This window comes from Vulpes lagopus, chromosome 4 (genome assembly GCF_018345385.1).
Source record: "Vulpes lagopus strain Blue_001 chromosome 4, ASM1834538v1, whole genome shotgun sequence".
Classification (NCBI taxonomy): domain Eukaryota; kingdom Metazoa; phylum Chordata; class Mammalia; order Carnivora; family Canidae; genus Vulpes; species Vulpes lagopus.
This window is the reverse complement of record NC_054827.1, coordinates 89,262,168-89,277,693: the sequence shown is the minus strand read 5'-3', so window position 1 is coordinate 89,277,693 and position 15,526 is coordinate 89,262,168. Positions and strand designations below refer to the sequence as shown.

The 15,526-nt window shown below is 41.8% G+C and overlaps 1 protein-coding gene across 11 annotated transcripts in view; it reads left to right on the top strand.

Moving 5' to 3' along the window:
* Nucleotides 1-15,526, top strand: part of PDE8B (phosphodiesterase 8B) — a 276,868-nt gene that overhangs the window by 255,635 nt on the left and 5,707 nt on the right. For all 11 annotated transcript variants that reach the window (XM_041752398.1, XM_041752397.1, XM_041752396.1 and 8 more), the window contains 7 exons: nucleotides 4,914-4,990; nucleotides 6,137-6,301; nucleotides 8,686-8,731; nucleotides 9,165-9,300; nucleotides 10,181-10,379; nucleotides 12,418-12,635; nucleotides 14,175-14,295. In XM_041752398.1, the coding sequence (XP_041608332.1) occupies nucleotides 4,914-4,990; nucleotides 6,137-6,301; nucleotides 8,686-8,731; nucleotides 9,165-9,300; nucleotides 10,181-10,379; nucleotides 12,418-12,635; nucleotides 14,175-14,295 (962 nt within the window). The remainder of the gene's footprint in view (nucleotides 1-4,913; nucleotides 4,991-6,136; nucleotides 6,302-8,685; nucleotides 8,732-9,164; nucleotides 9,301-10,180; nucleotides 10,380-12,417; nucleotides 12,636-14,174; nucleotides 14,296-15,526) is intronic.

Below are 15,526 nucleotides of genomic sequence, written 5' to 3'. Positions count from 1 at the left end.
ACCACCACCCCACTTGGGCTCTGCACTTGGTGGGAAGTCTACTTGAGGTTCTCTCTCTCCTTCTGCTCTTCTTCTAACTTGCATTCTCTCTAAAATAAACTTTAAGAAACCGGCAATATGCAAAAAGTAAAAAGGAATTCTAGTATATCACTAAGGAAGGCCAGCAAACCATAAGAAAAGAGAGCAAGAGAAGAAAGGAGCAGAGAAGAACCACAAAAACAACCATAAATGGCAATAAGCATATACCTATAAATAATTACTTTGAACTAAACTAGAATGTTTGATTGGAATATCAAAAGACAGAAGGTTATGGAATGGATAAAAAACAAGACTCATCTATATGCTGCCCATGAGACACTCATTTCAGACCTAAAGATACATACAGATGGAAAGTGAAGAGATGGAAATGCATTTATCATGCAAATGGAAGTGAAAGAAGAGTTGGGTAATGATGCTTATATTAGAAAAAACAGACTGTAACACAAAGACTATAACAAGAGACAAAGATAATATTTCATAAAGGGAACAATCCAACAAGAAGATAGAACAATTGTAAATATTTATACATCCAACATGGGAGCACCCAAATACATACAGCAGTTAATAACAAACATAAAGGAAGTAATTTATGGTAATACAATAATTGTAGGGGACTTTAACACCCCACTTACATCAATGGATAGATTATCCAAGCAGAAAATCAATAAGGAAACATGGCTTTGAATGACACACTGTACCATATTGATATAACAGATATATTCAGAACATTCCATCCTGAAACAGCAGATTCTTTCCAAGTATAGATGGAGCATTCTCCAGAAAAGATCACTAATTAGGCCACAAAAAATTTTCAACAAATATAAGAAGATCAAAGTCATAACATACATCTTTTTCAACCACAACACCTGAAAATAGAAATCAACCACATGAAAAAAGCTGAAAGGAACATGGAGGTTAAATACATGGAGGTTAAATAACATGCTATTAAACATGAATGTGGGTCCATTGAGAATTCAAAGAAGAAATGAGAACATGCATGAAGACACATGAAAATGGAAACAGAATAGTCTAAAATCTTCAGGGTATAGCAAAAGCAGTTCTAAGATGGAAGTTTATAGCGACTGAGACCTACCTCAAGAAACAAAAAAATCTCAAACAACCTAACCACACCTAAAGGAGTGAGAAAAAAAGAAAAAATCAAACTCAAAACCAGCAGAAGGAAAGAAGTAATAGAGCAGAAATAAATGAAAACTTAAATAAACGAATGAATGAATGAATGAATGAATGAGTGAAAGAAACCAGGAGATAGTTCTTGAAAAGATCAACAAAATTGTTAAGCCTCTAGCCAGATTCATTAAAAAAGACTCAAAATCAGAAATGAAAGAGAAGTAATACTACAGACATACAATTATAAGATAATATTAAAAATTATATGCCAACAAACTGAACAGCCTGGAAGAAATAGATAAATTTCTAGAAACATAGAACCTTACAAAACTGAATCAGGAAGAAATAGAAAATTTGAACAGACCACCTACCAGCAATGAAACTGAATCACGAATCAAAAAGCTCCCAAAAAGCAGAGGTCTAGGACCAGACATCTTAACAGGCAAATTCTACCAAACATTTATTTATTTATTTTCTACCAAACATTTAAAGAAGAGTTAGTACCTATTTTTCTCAAATGATTCCAAAAAACAGAAGAGGCTGGAAATCTTCAAAATTCATTCTATGAGAGTATTGCTCTGATATCAAAACCAGATACAGATGCTACAAAAAAAAAGGGGGACTAGAGACCAATAACTCTAATGAATTTAGATGCAAAAATCCCCAGATAAAGCATTAGCAAAATGAATCCAGCAATGTTTTTTTTTTTTTAAATCATTCATCACAATCAAGTGGGATTTATAACTGGGATGCAATGGGGAGGTTCAATATTTGCAAATCAGTCAACATGATATATCAATAAGAGGAAGGACAAAAACCATATAATCATTTCAATAGATTCAGACAAGGCATCTGACAAAGTACAACCTCTATTGATGATAAAGACCCTCAACAAAGTAGGTTTAGAGGAAACATACATCAACATAAAAAAGGCCATTTAAGAAACCCACAGGCAACAGCATACTCAATGCAAAAAACTGAGTTTTTCTTCCAAAATTGGGAATAGGATAAGGATGTCCACTGTGACTTTTATTCAACTTAGTACTGGAAATACTAGACACAGCAGTCAGATAAGAAAAGGGAATAAAAGGCATCCAAGTTCATAAGGAAGAAATAAAATTTTTGCTATGTGCAAATGCCATATTAAGTGAAAAGAGAGAAAAAAAAATAAGTGAAAAGAGAGAAAACTCTAAAACTACCAGAACTCATAAATGAATGCAGTAAGGTCATAGAATTAAAAAATGAATGTACATATATCCTTTGTGTTTCTCTGTACCACTAAAGTAGTAGCAGAAAGAGAAATTAGGAAAACAGTCCAATTTACACGGGACCCCTGGGTGGTTCAGTGGTTGAGCATCTGCCTTCACACTCAGGTCATGATCCTGGAATCCTGGGATTGAGTCCAGCATTGGGCCCCCTGCGTGGAGTCTGCTTCCCCCTCTGCCTATGTCTCTGCCTCTCTCTCTGTCTGTCATGAATAAATAAATAAAATCTTTTTTAACAATTGCACCAAATTAATAAAACACCTAGAATGAACTTAACTAAGGAGGGAAAAGACCTGTACTCTGAAAAATATAAAACACTGATGAAAGAAATTGAAGATGACACAAATGAATGGAAAGATACTCCATGCTCATGGATTGGGAGAACAAATATTATTAAAATAACTATACTACCCAAAGGATTTTACAGATTTAACTCAATCCCTATCAAAATACCAGCAACATTTTTCACAGAAGTAGAATAAATAATCCTAGAATTTGTATGAAGCCACAAAGGACTCCAAATAGCCAAGCAATCTTGAAAAGGAAGAACAAAACTAGAAGTATCACAATCTCAGATTTCAAGATATGCTACAAAGCTATAGTAAACAAAATAGTATGGTACTGGCAAAAAACCAACCAAAAAAAAAACCAAAAACAACAACAACAAAAACCAGATACATTAATCAATGGGACAGAATAGAGAGCCCAGAAACAAATCTGTGATTATATGGTTAAATAATCTTTGACAAGGAAGGAAAGAGTATGCAATGGGAAAAAGTCTCTTCAACAAATAGTGGTCAGAAAACCAGACAACTACACGCAAAAGAATGAAACTGGACCACTTTCGCATACCATGCACACGAACTCGAAATGGAAAACATTAATGTGAGACCTCAAACCATAAAGGTCCTGGAAGAGAGCACAGGCAGTAATTTCTCTGACATTGGCCACAGCAGCATTTTTCTAGATATGTCTCCTGAGGCAAGGGAAACAAAAGCAAAAATAATATATTGTGATTACACCAAAATTAAAAGCTTTTGTAAAGTAAAAGAAACAATCAAGAAACTAAAAGCCAACCTACTGAATAGGAAAAGATAATTAAAAATGCACCTCTCAATAAAAGGTTGATATTATATATATATGTGTGTGTGTATATATATTTATATTTATATTTATATTTATATACTTACACAACAACAAAAACACAAATAATCTGAATAAAAATGGGCAGAAGACATGAAGATGTTTATCCAGAGAAGACATCAAGTTGGTCAACATACACATGAAAAGATGATCAACATCATTCATCACTAGGGAAGTGCAAATCAGAACCACAATGAGATATCACCTCACACCAGTTAGAATGGCTAAAATTTAAAAATGCAAGAAATAACAAGTGGTAGTGAGGATATGGAGAAAAAGGAACTCTTGTGCACAGTTGTTGGGAATGCAGATTGATGCAGCCACCACAGAAAAAAGTATGGATGTTCCTCAGAGAATTACCATAAGATTCAGTAATTCCATTATTGGGTATTTACCCATAGAATACAAAAACACTGATTCAATGTAGTATTTCTCAGCTATGACAAAGCATGGAGTCTTGCTGTTTGCAACCACATGGATGGATCTAGAGAGTATAATGCTGTGAAATAAGTCAGTCAGAGAAAGAAGCAAATAAAGACAATGAACTCTTACCTATAGAAAACAAACTGGTGGTTACCAGAGGGGAGGTTGGGGGCGGGGGGAGGCGTGAATAGGTAATGTAGATCTGCTTAGCATACCATACCATGATGAGCACTGAGTAACGTATGGAGTTGCTGAATCACTATATTGTAAACTTGAAACTAATATATCACTTTTAAAAACTGTACTGGAATTTAAAAATAAGTTTTAAAAATAGAATTAATTTAAAATGGAAGTTTCTGTAGATTAGAACTAGAACCACCACTGGATTCTAGGTGTTAAGAACCTAGAGGCTCTGGAAGGTGGACAGCTTGGCCCTAATTACTACTGGAAGTGGACTCTCATCTACGCCTGACCCTGACCATGGACCATGCCTCCTCCCCCACACTGCAGTTATCCAGTTACGAGGCCAACAGCTGGGACCTGAAAGTGAGGAACTGCCAAAGTTGGGCTTTAGTGATTTATGGTAAAATGAGTCCTGGGGTACATGAGGTTGTTGAGATGGGGCCTCAGGATCCCATTAACCTTCTCTGAAATTTCCCTTGTGGAACTGGGACTCATAAAGCCTGCCTGTCATCAAAGTTCTAGGCCAGAACACCCATTCTAGACTTTGGCAAGTAGTATTTGATGATCTCTCAGCCTCTTAGAATTAAAAGATGAGCAGTCCTTTGCTTTGTGGAGGGCACTGGAGAAGCATTCCTATGAGGATCAGGTCCCCAGTCCATGAAGGGCTCCTTCGGTGCACTGAGCTGAGCTGAGCTACCAGAACCAGATAAAACTTTCTTTACTTCTCTTCAGCACCAAGCCTACAGAATCGTCGCTATCCATCCATGGCAAGGATCCATTCCATGACCATCGAGGCTCCCATCACAAAGGTGAGTGGCAGCTGCTGCTTCCACTCTGCAGTCAGGGCTACCCAGCACTAGGCTAATTTCTGGAGATAAAGTGATGAATGGATTACTACTGATACCTAGAGTTTACAGTCTGTAGAGGAAACATATTAAATACATAATAAATCTTTAGTTACAACTTACAATAACTGTTAGCAAGGAGAACAATAGGGTTCTAAGAGAAAATAAAATTGTGGCCCTATTTCTGTTGGGTGAGGTGACCAGAGAGAGTTCTCTGCCGAGGAAATAATGTTTGGAGTAAGAACTGAAGCATGTAAGGATGTTTGAAGAGGTGGGGGAAGAGAAGGGACTAGAAATGGCAAGAATGGAAGAGAAGAGGCCAGTTAGGGGCTTTCCCAGATTTCCAGGCCAAGAAGTGGTCTTGGTTGGACTAGAGGTACAGCAGCGGACATAGAAACGAAGAGCTGAAGAAATATTTAGGGGTAGAATCAATTGAACTTGGTGATGAACAACACTAGGGGGGTGGACGGAGAACTGGGGAAGGCTCGTTGTCAGCTGCTGCCTCCCAGGTTTTGGGTTTCAGCACAGGTGGATAAGAGTGTTGTTTTACTCCAGTGTAGAAACCAAAGAAGGAGCTCTTGTTTTTCATTTTTTTCTTCAATTTCTTTCCTTACTTGCATTGGGGAGAAGGGGGCAATATCATGAATGTCGTTTTGGACATGTAAGTAAGATATTTCAAGAAATGGGTCAAGTAGGCAAATACACAAACTTGAAGGTCAAAAAGGAGTTGAGACAGAGATGTAAATTTGAGGGTCTATGGCATATGGATCATATGAAGCCAAAAGCATGGAAATAGCTTATCTCTGGAAGGACTGGAGTGAAAGAAGGACCTGCACCAATCTCCCAGGAGCTCCAATCTGTAGCAGAGAGCTAGAAAAGGGTGAGCAACGGAGCTGGAGAAAATATAGAGCCCGAGGCAGGAACACCCTTGGGGGCAGGGGAGGATGAAAGGCACACCACAGAAAGAACGGACAGGTTCCATGGAAACTTGACCATTTTTAACAATAAAATGTGTTACTATCTGATTTCTTATGGATTCCAAGCATATGTATAACTTTGGGGAATTAGAATTCTAATATCCTCCAATTTATTCTTTCTCTATTTCCTTAGGTTATAAATATAATCAATGCAGCCCAAGAAAACAGCCCCGTCACAGTAGCAGAAGCCTTGGACAGAGTTTTAGAAATTTTACGGACCACAGAACTGTATTCCCCTCAGCTGGGTACCAAAGATGAAGATCCCCATACCAGTGATCTGGTTGGAGGCCTGATGACTGTGAGTGATGAGGAAAACCCAGAAATGCAGGGGACGGACATGAAGTGCCTTCCAGAATACAGAGAATATGTAACATAGAAACTGATGCCCATAGTTGCAGAAACACGTGTCACGTGAGCTAACGTCAGCATAACCAGAAGCACCTGCATCAAAATTAATGTGTGGTATAATCCAAGTAATTCTTGAATTTATCCTTCTATGGAGCTATCAGACCACTGCAATGGGAGACAGTCCTTCAGAATCCTCATTACAGTAAAGAGTAATAGGCAGTTGCTCGAGGGCTAAGATGGCGGTGGAACCCTTGTTGACCTCTTCCCCGTGACCCGGGCCAGTATCCAGTTGAGGGTTATGGCTAGATCTCCTCAGACTGTAGGCTCTTTATATCATGATAGGGTTTGCACTTAGGCTGCAGCACTGGTTCCCAACATCTTAGCTAGAGAATCCTTTCTGTAAACCACAGCGCATTTAGAAGTTGCCTTTGGAATGCGCTAGATGCAGAGCAGAGTTGCCCTGGCTCCTCTGTTCTAGTGTTGTGCTGTGATCCGTTGGGCATAATCATTATCTATCAGCAAGTGAAGAAAACAGAAGATTCACATTATTCATGTGTAGTCCTTACCAGAGGCTGAAACTGGAGGAGTTCCTCAGGGGGAAGCTAAACTCCAGGAGTCACCTCTGTGTTTACTTCAAAGGTTTCTGTCCCGCCCTGTCACGGCTGGCTTTCTAGTCCATTATCCTTGCTCCTGTTGAAGGTCTTTAATGAGCCTGTAATTTGGGTGACCTCTTGCTCCTCTCCTGTCCCCAGGCTGGCCTCGGCTGGCCCGTCCCGGGGCAGAGGAGCCTTGAGCTATAGAGAAGCCTGGCAAGGGTCATTCAGGAGGGCGCCACAGCACAGCCGCTTTAGGAGCATCTGGTCTTGGAACCAAGTTGTGTGCCCTCCTTCCCCCTGTTGCTGTACCATCTTGTGGTCCCTCTGTAGGTTCTCCTGTGAGGATCCAGTGTAGGATTCCACCTACTTTTATTTGGTTTTAGGGAACAGGAGAAAGGCAAAACCGAAACAGGAATACCTTGTGGTACCTACCTTACAGGCAGGACACTTGTAGCCACTGTTACTCACCTACTCATCGCGTTTTAAAAATTAAGCTCTTGCCCTAAAGATCCAAGATGTGACTTCAGGGGAGCCCTTCATTAATTCTTTTTTAAAGATTTATTTATTTATTTATCTTAAAGAGAGAGTGAGCACACAAGCGGGGTGAGGGGAGCAGAGGGAGAGAGACAAACTCAGCAGACGCCCTGTGAGTTCTATGTGCGGCTCCATCTCATGACCTTGAGATATGACCTGAGCTGAAATTAAGAGCTGGATGCTTAGCCGACTGAGCCACCCAGGCGCCCTTCTCATTAATACTTTAAACCTTGGCATACACTTTCTAGAGAGAGAAATGAGCAATTATCAATGACTTTTAAGCAAAGATCTAAATAATTAGGTACTCAAGGGTAGAAAGCAGAGGGAAGGAAACAGAGATGGCATGAACATCTAGGGCCTGGTTCAAGAGTCTAGTAAATGGAGATCATAAGAATTCTTTCCACTCCCTTATGCTGCCCTCCCTCCAAATATCCCAAATCCAGAAACTTTTTTTTAAAGATTTTATTTATTTATTCATGAAAGACACACACACAGGCAGAGACACAGGCCGAGGGAGAAGCAGGCTCCATGCAGGGAGCCCGAGGTGGGACCTGATCCCGGGACCCTGGGATCATGCCCTGGGCCGAAGACAGGCGCTCAACCGCTGAGCCACCCAGGAATCCCCTCCAGAAACTTTTCTTATAAAGGCTGGTTGCAGTGCTCATGCTGCAAAACAGAAAATACAGTGGGAAAAAAATTTAGATATTAGTAAAAAATTAGCCCACTGTTTATTTAAGGCCTTACATTAAGTCATCCCCAAAATGTGGCCTATGGCTTTTGTCCCCCAATATATAAATCTAAGAATAACATAGTCTTTATGATGGCAAGTGGGGTCTCTTCAAAATAACCCGCATCTAAAAGCAGGTCCCTTTCTGTGACTGCACTAAAGTGGCTTCAGGATGCCAGACGACAAAGATGGTATGAGAACAAAGGCAACTCAGAGGTCGGGTGTGAAACCTGATTGAAGTCCTCTCCACCTCGTTCTCAATTCTACATCTTCCAGGGCTAATCTCGATAGAAGGGAAGTATCTACAAGAAGTATCTCTTTCTTGTAGATACTGTTCTGATTGAATTTTTAGCTTCAACTTGGAGTTGCAGATGAGGGGATTCAGGATTCAGCTCTCTTTGGCTAACGGAAGAAAGGAGAGAATGATGATTAGGCTCATGTAAAGCACAGTTCTAATAGGAGCTTTCTTTATTCCAGGATGGCTTGAGAAGGTTGTCAGGAAACGAGTATGTGTTCACTAAGAGTAAGTTGTCATCTGTCCATTTTATAGTGCTAACTGGCCTCCAGCTTGTGCCTTCCCCCTTGTGGGGGTTACCATTCAGGGAGGGCCTTCATGTTACTTCCTGTTGGTCTCATTGCAGTTCCTGGTCTTTGGGGTCTACATCTGAAACCAGGTCTCCTAATTAAAATTACTTCTCTGAGCATGTCCGAATAAGAAGTGCAGATCTCTGTACATTTAAACAGACAGTTAAATGGAATTTTTTTTAATTTTTATTCTCTGCTGGGGGATCTTGAAGTTTCATAATGTAAGAGAAGAACTCAGAAGTGAAAAATCTTCCTACCCTTGGAAGTTCAAGACTCCCTTTATAGTGGCAACCATGAGATGATGACAAATGCTCAGGGGCACTCAAGATTCCACAATTAACCAGCCTCCCCAACCCCATCTGTTTGCTCAGATGTGCACCAGAGTCACAGTCACCTTGCGATGCCAATAACCATCAACGATGTCCCCCCTTGTATCGCTCAATTACTTGATAATGAGGAAAGTTGGGAGTTCAACATCTTTGAATTGGAAGCTGTTACACATAAAAGGTATGTGACTTCTCTGGCTGCAGGTGGGGAAAGATTGATGGCCACGCTCAAGACTTTCACATCTGGAAACTTTGAGGGAGACGTGAGTTCTTGCCACAAGAAACTTCACAGGTTCTACCTTTCATGCCATGCTGGAATGTCGAACAAGCAGAGACTGTGGCCCCTGAGTGAGCTCCTTTATGGAGACAGAGTGGGTAAGATGTGCCATTAGCCTGGTGATGCCCGAGGATGAGGACTTACTGAGTATCCTTTTCAGGTCATTCCTTTGTGCTAGGGAGCCAAGAGTTCCAAGTACTCTCAGCCCCAAACTTGTTGAAGCTCCACCTTACAAAGTGAGTTTGAGAGCACCACAGACTTGGCTTTTGATCTCTCTAGGAGGCAGGGAAAAGACTAATGCAGTAAGGCCTCTTCTATAGTAGGAGGGCAGCTTTCTTCTGGGGCTGTTGGTCTATAGGATGTGAATGATTCTCACCTGTAAATTAAGTAACATGATTGTAAATGACAGGACTTCACTGAGACCACTGTCCTTAGGCTCAGTAACTTCCTAAGAGGACACAGAGGAAGCGCAGAGTTTATATGGAAGTAGAGATGGAGAGGAGACTGTCAGGGGTCCTGGTTACTGGAACCACTAAGGACCATATGACTTAAAGACGATCTAAAAATCATATATTATGACCGCCATGAGGTACCTAGTTGTACAGAGGTGACTGATGAGGAGATGCTCTATCTCCTTCTGATTTGGGGAAGGGATATTTTTATGCCCTTGTGCACATGAAGTAAAAACATCTCAAGAAAAATGCCTCTATTCCCCAGTGTCATCCAAAAAGCAGTTTCAAGACCAGTGAATATCATGAATCAGGTTTGTTTTCCTGTTTTCCAGGCCATTGGTTTACCTGGGCTTAAAGGTATTTTCTCGCTTTGGAGTATGTGAATTTTTGCACTGCTCTGAAACTACTCTTCGGGCCTGGCTCCAAGTGATTGAAGCCAACTACCACTCCTCCAATGCTTACCATAACTCCACCCATGCCGCTGATGTCCTGCATGCCACTGCCTTCTTCCTTGGAAAGGAAAGAGTGAAGGTATGATTTTGTTATCATGATCTAGCTACCTGCCCAAATTGGAGGTCCAAGAGCTTAATCTTAATATAGAAGGCAAACAGCTATCTATGTACATATAGCAACCAATCTGATGGTCTTTTATCAAATTAACTGCTTATGTTGTTGTTATAAAGACATGGCCTTTTTCTCCCAGCTCTCCTCTCTTGCAAATGCCTAAAATAATAATTTATGTCACTGTAGGGACTCCTTTACATGCCTGGCTGTTTCATGAAGCCATTCTCCAAGTCTTCCCAAGGAGCCCTTTGGACAGGACTTAATTATTACAGCAAATGGTTACTCAGTCTAGAGGTTACATATTAGGATCAGAATTTGGCCATCGGCATATTATAAGACAGTAATGAGCCATTCCACAGTCTACTAATAAACGTGTGTGTGTGTGTGTGTGTGTGTGTGTCTTGTGTAGGTGTGAATGTGGACATCATATATTGATGTAGGTGTGAATGTGGACATCATATATTGATGACTTACATAATTCTGAGATGTCCCTTAATCTTACTTAGAAGTCAGTACTGGCATGTACAGGTGCTGATTTATAGAACAGCCCTATGTACACCCGGCAAGAAATCTCCCTCTCCCCTCCTTCCCAGCTACCATCACTTGCACAGTAAAGCTTGTAATTCCTTTGCTACAATTAGAACTGAGGATGCCCCTGGAAGAACTGCTATTTAGAGACTAAAATTCCTAACAGTCTGCAACAGCCTGACGAGACCATTTCCTTATTCTTAAGACGCTGGGTACTTAAAAGAGTGGTAGTGAGTGGGTCAGCCGGAAGCAGCAGAAATGGCACCAAAATGGGGAGTTTGCCAAAACTGGTCAGCCAAAAGCTGATCTTGGTATTTAGTTTCATCATCAACAAAGAATGTGGTCCAAAATAATGCTTTCGAAGATCTTTATCACCTAACGGCTAAAAAAGATGCCATGTGCCTATGTTGATAGGTAAGGGCCTTTTTTGAGGAGCCAAGGCCTTTCCAGATGCTTACTGCGGATGGATAGGTTCCCAGGCCTCCACTGTAGCCCTAAACTAGACCAGGCCTTGGGGTTACGCTCCCAGAGCCCTTGTCCGTCCCTTCTTAGCTCCTCATGGTAAATTGCCTGCACTTGTGTGTGTTGTGCCCTCCTCAGCAAGCTGTCAGCTCCGTTAGTGTGGAAACTTCGCCACCATAGTTAGGGTAGTGCCAGCACACCGAGCCCTAACCCTAGCCCAGTAAGCCTATCCCAATGAGTGAGTGAACCCCTGAGGGATCGCATCTGTAACAGGCTAGTAGCCCCCTTCATGACCTCCTCCTAAAGCCGTAATTTGAGAAAACACTTGTATGCCCCCCCCAAAAAAAAACCACTTGTATGCCCTTACGCTCTGGTTTATATTCTCAGATTATGGAACAAGAGCTCAAGAAAACGGGTCTCTCTTGTTGCCTTTGCCACCTGCTAGCCTGGAGCTGAATTTTGTTCCTAACTGCAAGGGCCGCCTTAGCCTCAGTTTTCCTGGGAAAAATTTTTCTTGTCCTTGATTCTCTTGTACTGCTTGGCTCTAATCCGTTTCCCTTTGTGTGAAGAGTTCGGTTGTATTTATGCCATTTACTGCCATTCTCTCCATTTTTGCATGAGTAAGCAAATTAAAAAATACTTGCATCATGGGCCACTTCCTGCTTTCTCCACTCATGGGCAAGAGTCCCAGCAATACCACAGGGCAAGCATCTGAAAAGACCTGTTTGGCTTCTTCCTGCAAAACTGGAGTGTATGGATTCTGGGAACCGTTTAGGCATCCATTGGAATAGGTGTTCATTGTCACGGCTCAGACTACTGCTTCCCTCCAGAGATTCCACAGCACAGCCAGGCAATGCGATGTGTCCTAGGCAGCCTCTCAACTTCTAGAAGGTCAGAGAAGGCGCATCACACTAGAACAGTAATTCTGATAATCCCATCCCTTCTGAGGGATGATAGGAGCGTAGGTCTGTGTCATTCAGTGGTAACGTTCAGCCTTACCTCCCCACGACCCCAGGGAAGCCTGGACCAGCTGGATGAGGTGGCGGCACTGATTGCTGCCACCGTGCACGATGTAGATCACCCCGGAAGGACCAACTCATTCCTGTGCAATGCAGGCAGTGAACTCGCTGTGCTCTATAATGACACCGCCGTCTTGGAGAGTCACCATACGGCCCTGGCTTTCCAGCTCACAGTCAAGGACAGCAAATGCAACATTTTCAAGAACATTGACAGGTTGGTTGTGCTTGGGTTGCTGTGCTCAGGTTTGTGAAGTGTAAGTGGGAAATTCAGTCCTTAGCTCCTTCGTAGGGTAAGGAAAAGGAGAAATAACAATAGCCGACCATTGTCTCGGACGGTCAAATAGTAATCTTGCCCTTATAAGCTTAACTGTGCTTTTCAGATCACTTTCATCTGAATTTCATTCCACCTTCAGTGAGTTCATGAGCATGTTTTACAAACTGCAAAATACTTAGAAATATTGTCTTGCTGGTCGGTGCAGCAGGTATTTTTATGTCCCAGGAGGACATCCTACCTTTTGTGTACCTCAAGGAAAATGCATCCCTCCTCATCTTGCCCCAGTTCAAGTTTTGCCCCTTAAAAACCTAACTCATGAGGAGATAAGCATTGTTCTACAGGTCTCAGCAGAGTTGTCAGAGCCCAAAGGATTGGGCATGTTTCCCCCTTCCTGGCTGTTGTACTTCTGTCCAGTGAGCGTGGGCCAGCTACGCACAGACAGGAACAGTTAGTTCCTTCGGCTGCCGTAGCCTACAGTCAGGCTGTGGTTGTTTTGCACACAGCACCAGCCAGGCTGGAGAGCAGACTTCTGGACCGGCAAGCAGAGCACAGAGCTCACTTTGGCCTCAGGGGCCATCCGTCAACATGAACCTAAACTGTGGTTTCCAGAAATCTGAGAAAACATGGAGGATTTCACCTTCAGAAAGTTTCACCAGTGTCAAGGACTGTTTTTAAAACTTGTACAAGAGGGCAGCCCCGGTGGCCCAGCGGTTTAGTGCCGCCTGCAGCCCAGGGTGTGATCCTGGGGACCTGGGATTGAGTCCCACATCAGGCTCCCTGCATGGAGCCTGCTTCTGTCTCTGCCTGTCTCTCTCTGAGTGAATAAATAAATACATCTTAAAAAAATAAAAAATAATAAAACTTGTGCAAGAGTTTTCTCCAAGAGCCAATTTTACTCAGCTCTCCATTCTGGCTCCTGGAAGTTAGAAAATGATGATAGGAACTGGAGAGTAATTTTTGGCTGGTTTGTTGTTTCATACATTGAACTTCTAATTTAGAGATTACTTATTAATGGGAAAACATTATGCCAATGCCATCATCTAAAGAAGTACTGCCAATTCGCTGTACTAGAAATCACAGCATCTGAATTGAAGGCAACGGGGACAGCTCATCAGGTTGCTGCACCAGTTGTGTAGGGAAGGAACAGGTCATTTTCACCTCACTGTTTTTCAGTTGCCAAGACACTTTGTAAAAGAAGTGCCTATTGGTGACATTACACACACACACACACACACATACACACACACACACACCCCATACAAGGAAGGGTCAGCTTCACTGGGGTAAATGGAATGGTGTCAGAAAGTCCCGGCTGACTGGGAAGATGAGTGTGTAAACTTTTTTATGATCTGCACTCATTTCTTAACTCTGTGCCCCCAGCTTCCTACCACATTGTGAGGAGTGTGGTGAAATGGGAGCAGAATGGTTCTACTTCTGGACATGATATGAACAAGGCCCTTTGTCTTCCGGTTATTTTAGGAACCATTATCGAACACTGCGCCAAGCTATTATTGACATGGTTTTAGCAACAGAGATGACCAAACACTTTGAACATGTGAACAAATTTGTGAACAGCATCAATAAGCCAATGGCAGCTGAGGTAAGAATTGCCCCGGTCATAAGATACATCAGAGTATTATTTCCATCAGAGGCTACTCTGGCTTCAACGCAGCTTCTCGTCACCCTGAATACAAGGTGGGTATCTGCTCGGAGTTGGTAAAGAAGGGCTGGCAGTACTGGCCACAGTGTCCCCAGTAACTGAGCTCCTTATCTCAGAGGCCTGATGTAAGACCGATGGTAACAGGAGGAGGTAGGCCCAAAGAATAAGAAGAGGCCTGCAGACAGCAGAGGCTGGCCTAAATGGTGGTATTTTAGGGAATCCAAAGTCTTTTCTAATTCTCTGACATTTTAGACCTCAAAAATGGTATTTTAAAAGAGACAAACCAAGAACACTCTCGACTACAGAGAACAAACTGGTGGTTACCAGAAGGGACGTGGTTGGAGGGAAGGGGGAGATACGTATGAGGATGAAAGAGTACACTTAGCATGATGAACAGTTGAGCGATGTAGACAACTGTTAAGTCAGTTTCAGGTATATAATATAGTGATTCAACACTGTATATTAACTATAGTAGAATTAAACAACTTAATAAAAAATAAAAATAGAAGCTGAAATTTAGTATTAGGGAAAAAAATGGATGTTTTAAAGAACCATATTCCTGCCAATTTGCATCAAAACATATCAGTACCTGAGGACTACATGTAGTCAAATTGTGAGTGCTAGTTGAAAAGAAAAGCAGTTGTCAATTTTCCCTTTTTAAAATTTGCTGATATACCCTAGTCTTGCATTGAGGCCCCTACAAACTTGGGTTTAAAAACATGCACAGAAGGGTCACATCTCAGTTGTTTAAAATGAGATCAATTGACCTCCAAAACCACGTTGTTGTTCATAGTCCTATAAAGTTAGAAAAGCTTTTTTTGCTCATTTCCACTGAAAAAAGGTTCTACATGTGGATGGATGATGAACGGTTGTCTTAAAAGTAACTTGATTATCAGTAAGGAAACTGTAGGACCCATCACATGACCAGCCTGGAGGAAGGGACAGGGTCCACCTCCTCTGTTCTACTCCATCACCCCAGGGATTCCACAGCATAATGCCAGGGCCCTCTCTTTCCAGGGGACTTTATAGGGGTAGGGATCTGGGGATTCAGGAGGGAAAAATTACACAGAATCACAGAATTTAGACTTGAGAAAGGTTACCTAATTCTTCTGTTGAAATTATTTACCACAGCACCTGTGGTAAGCAGGATCTTCCCAGCAGTAAGTGATCA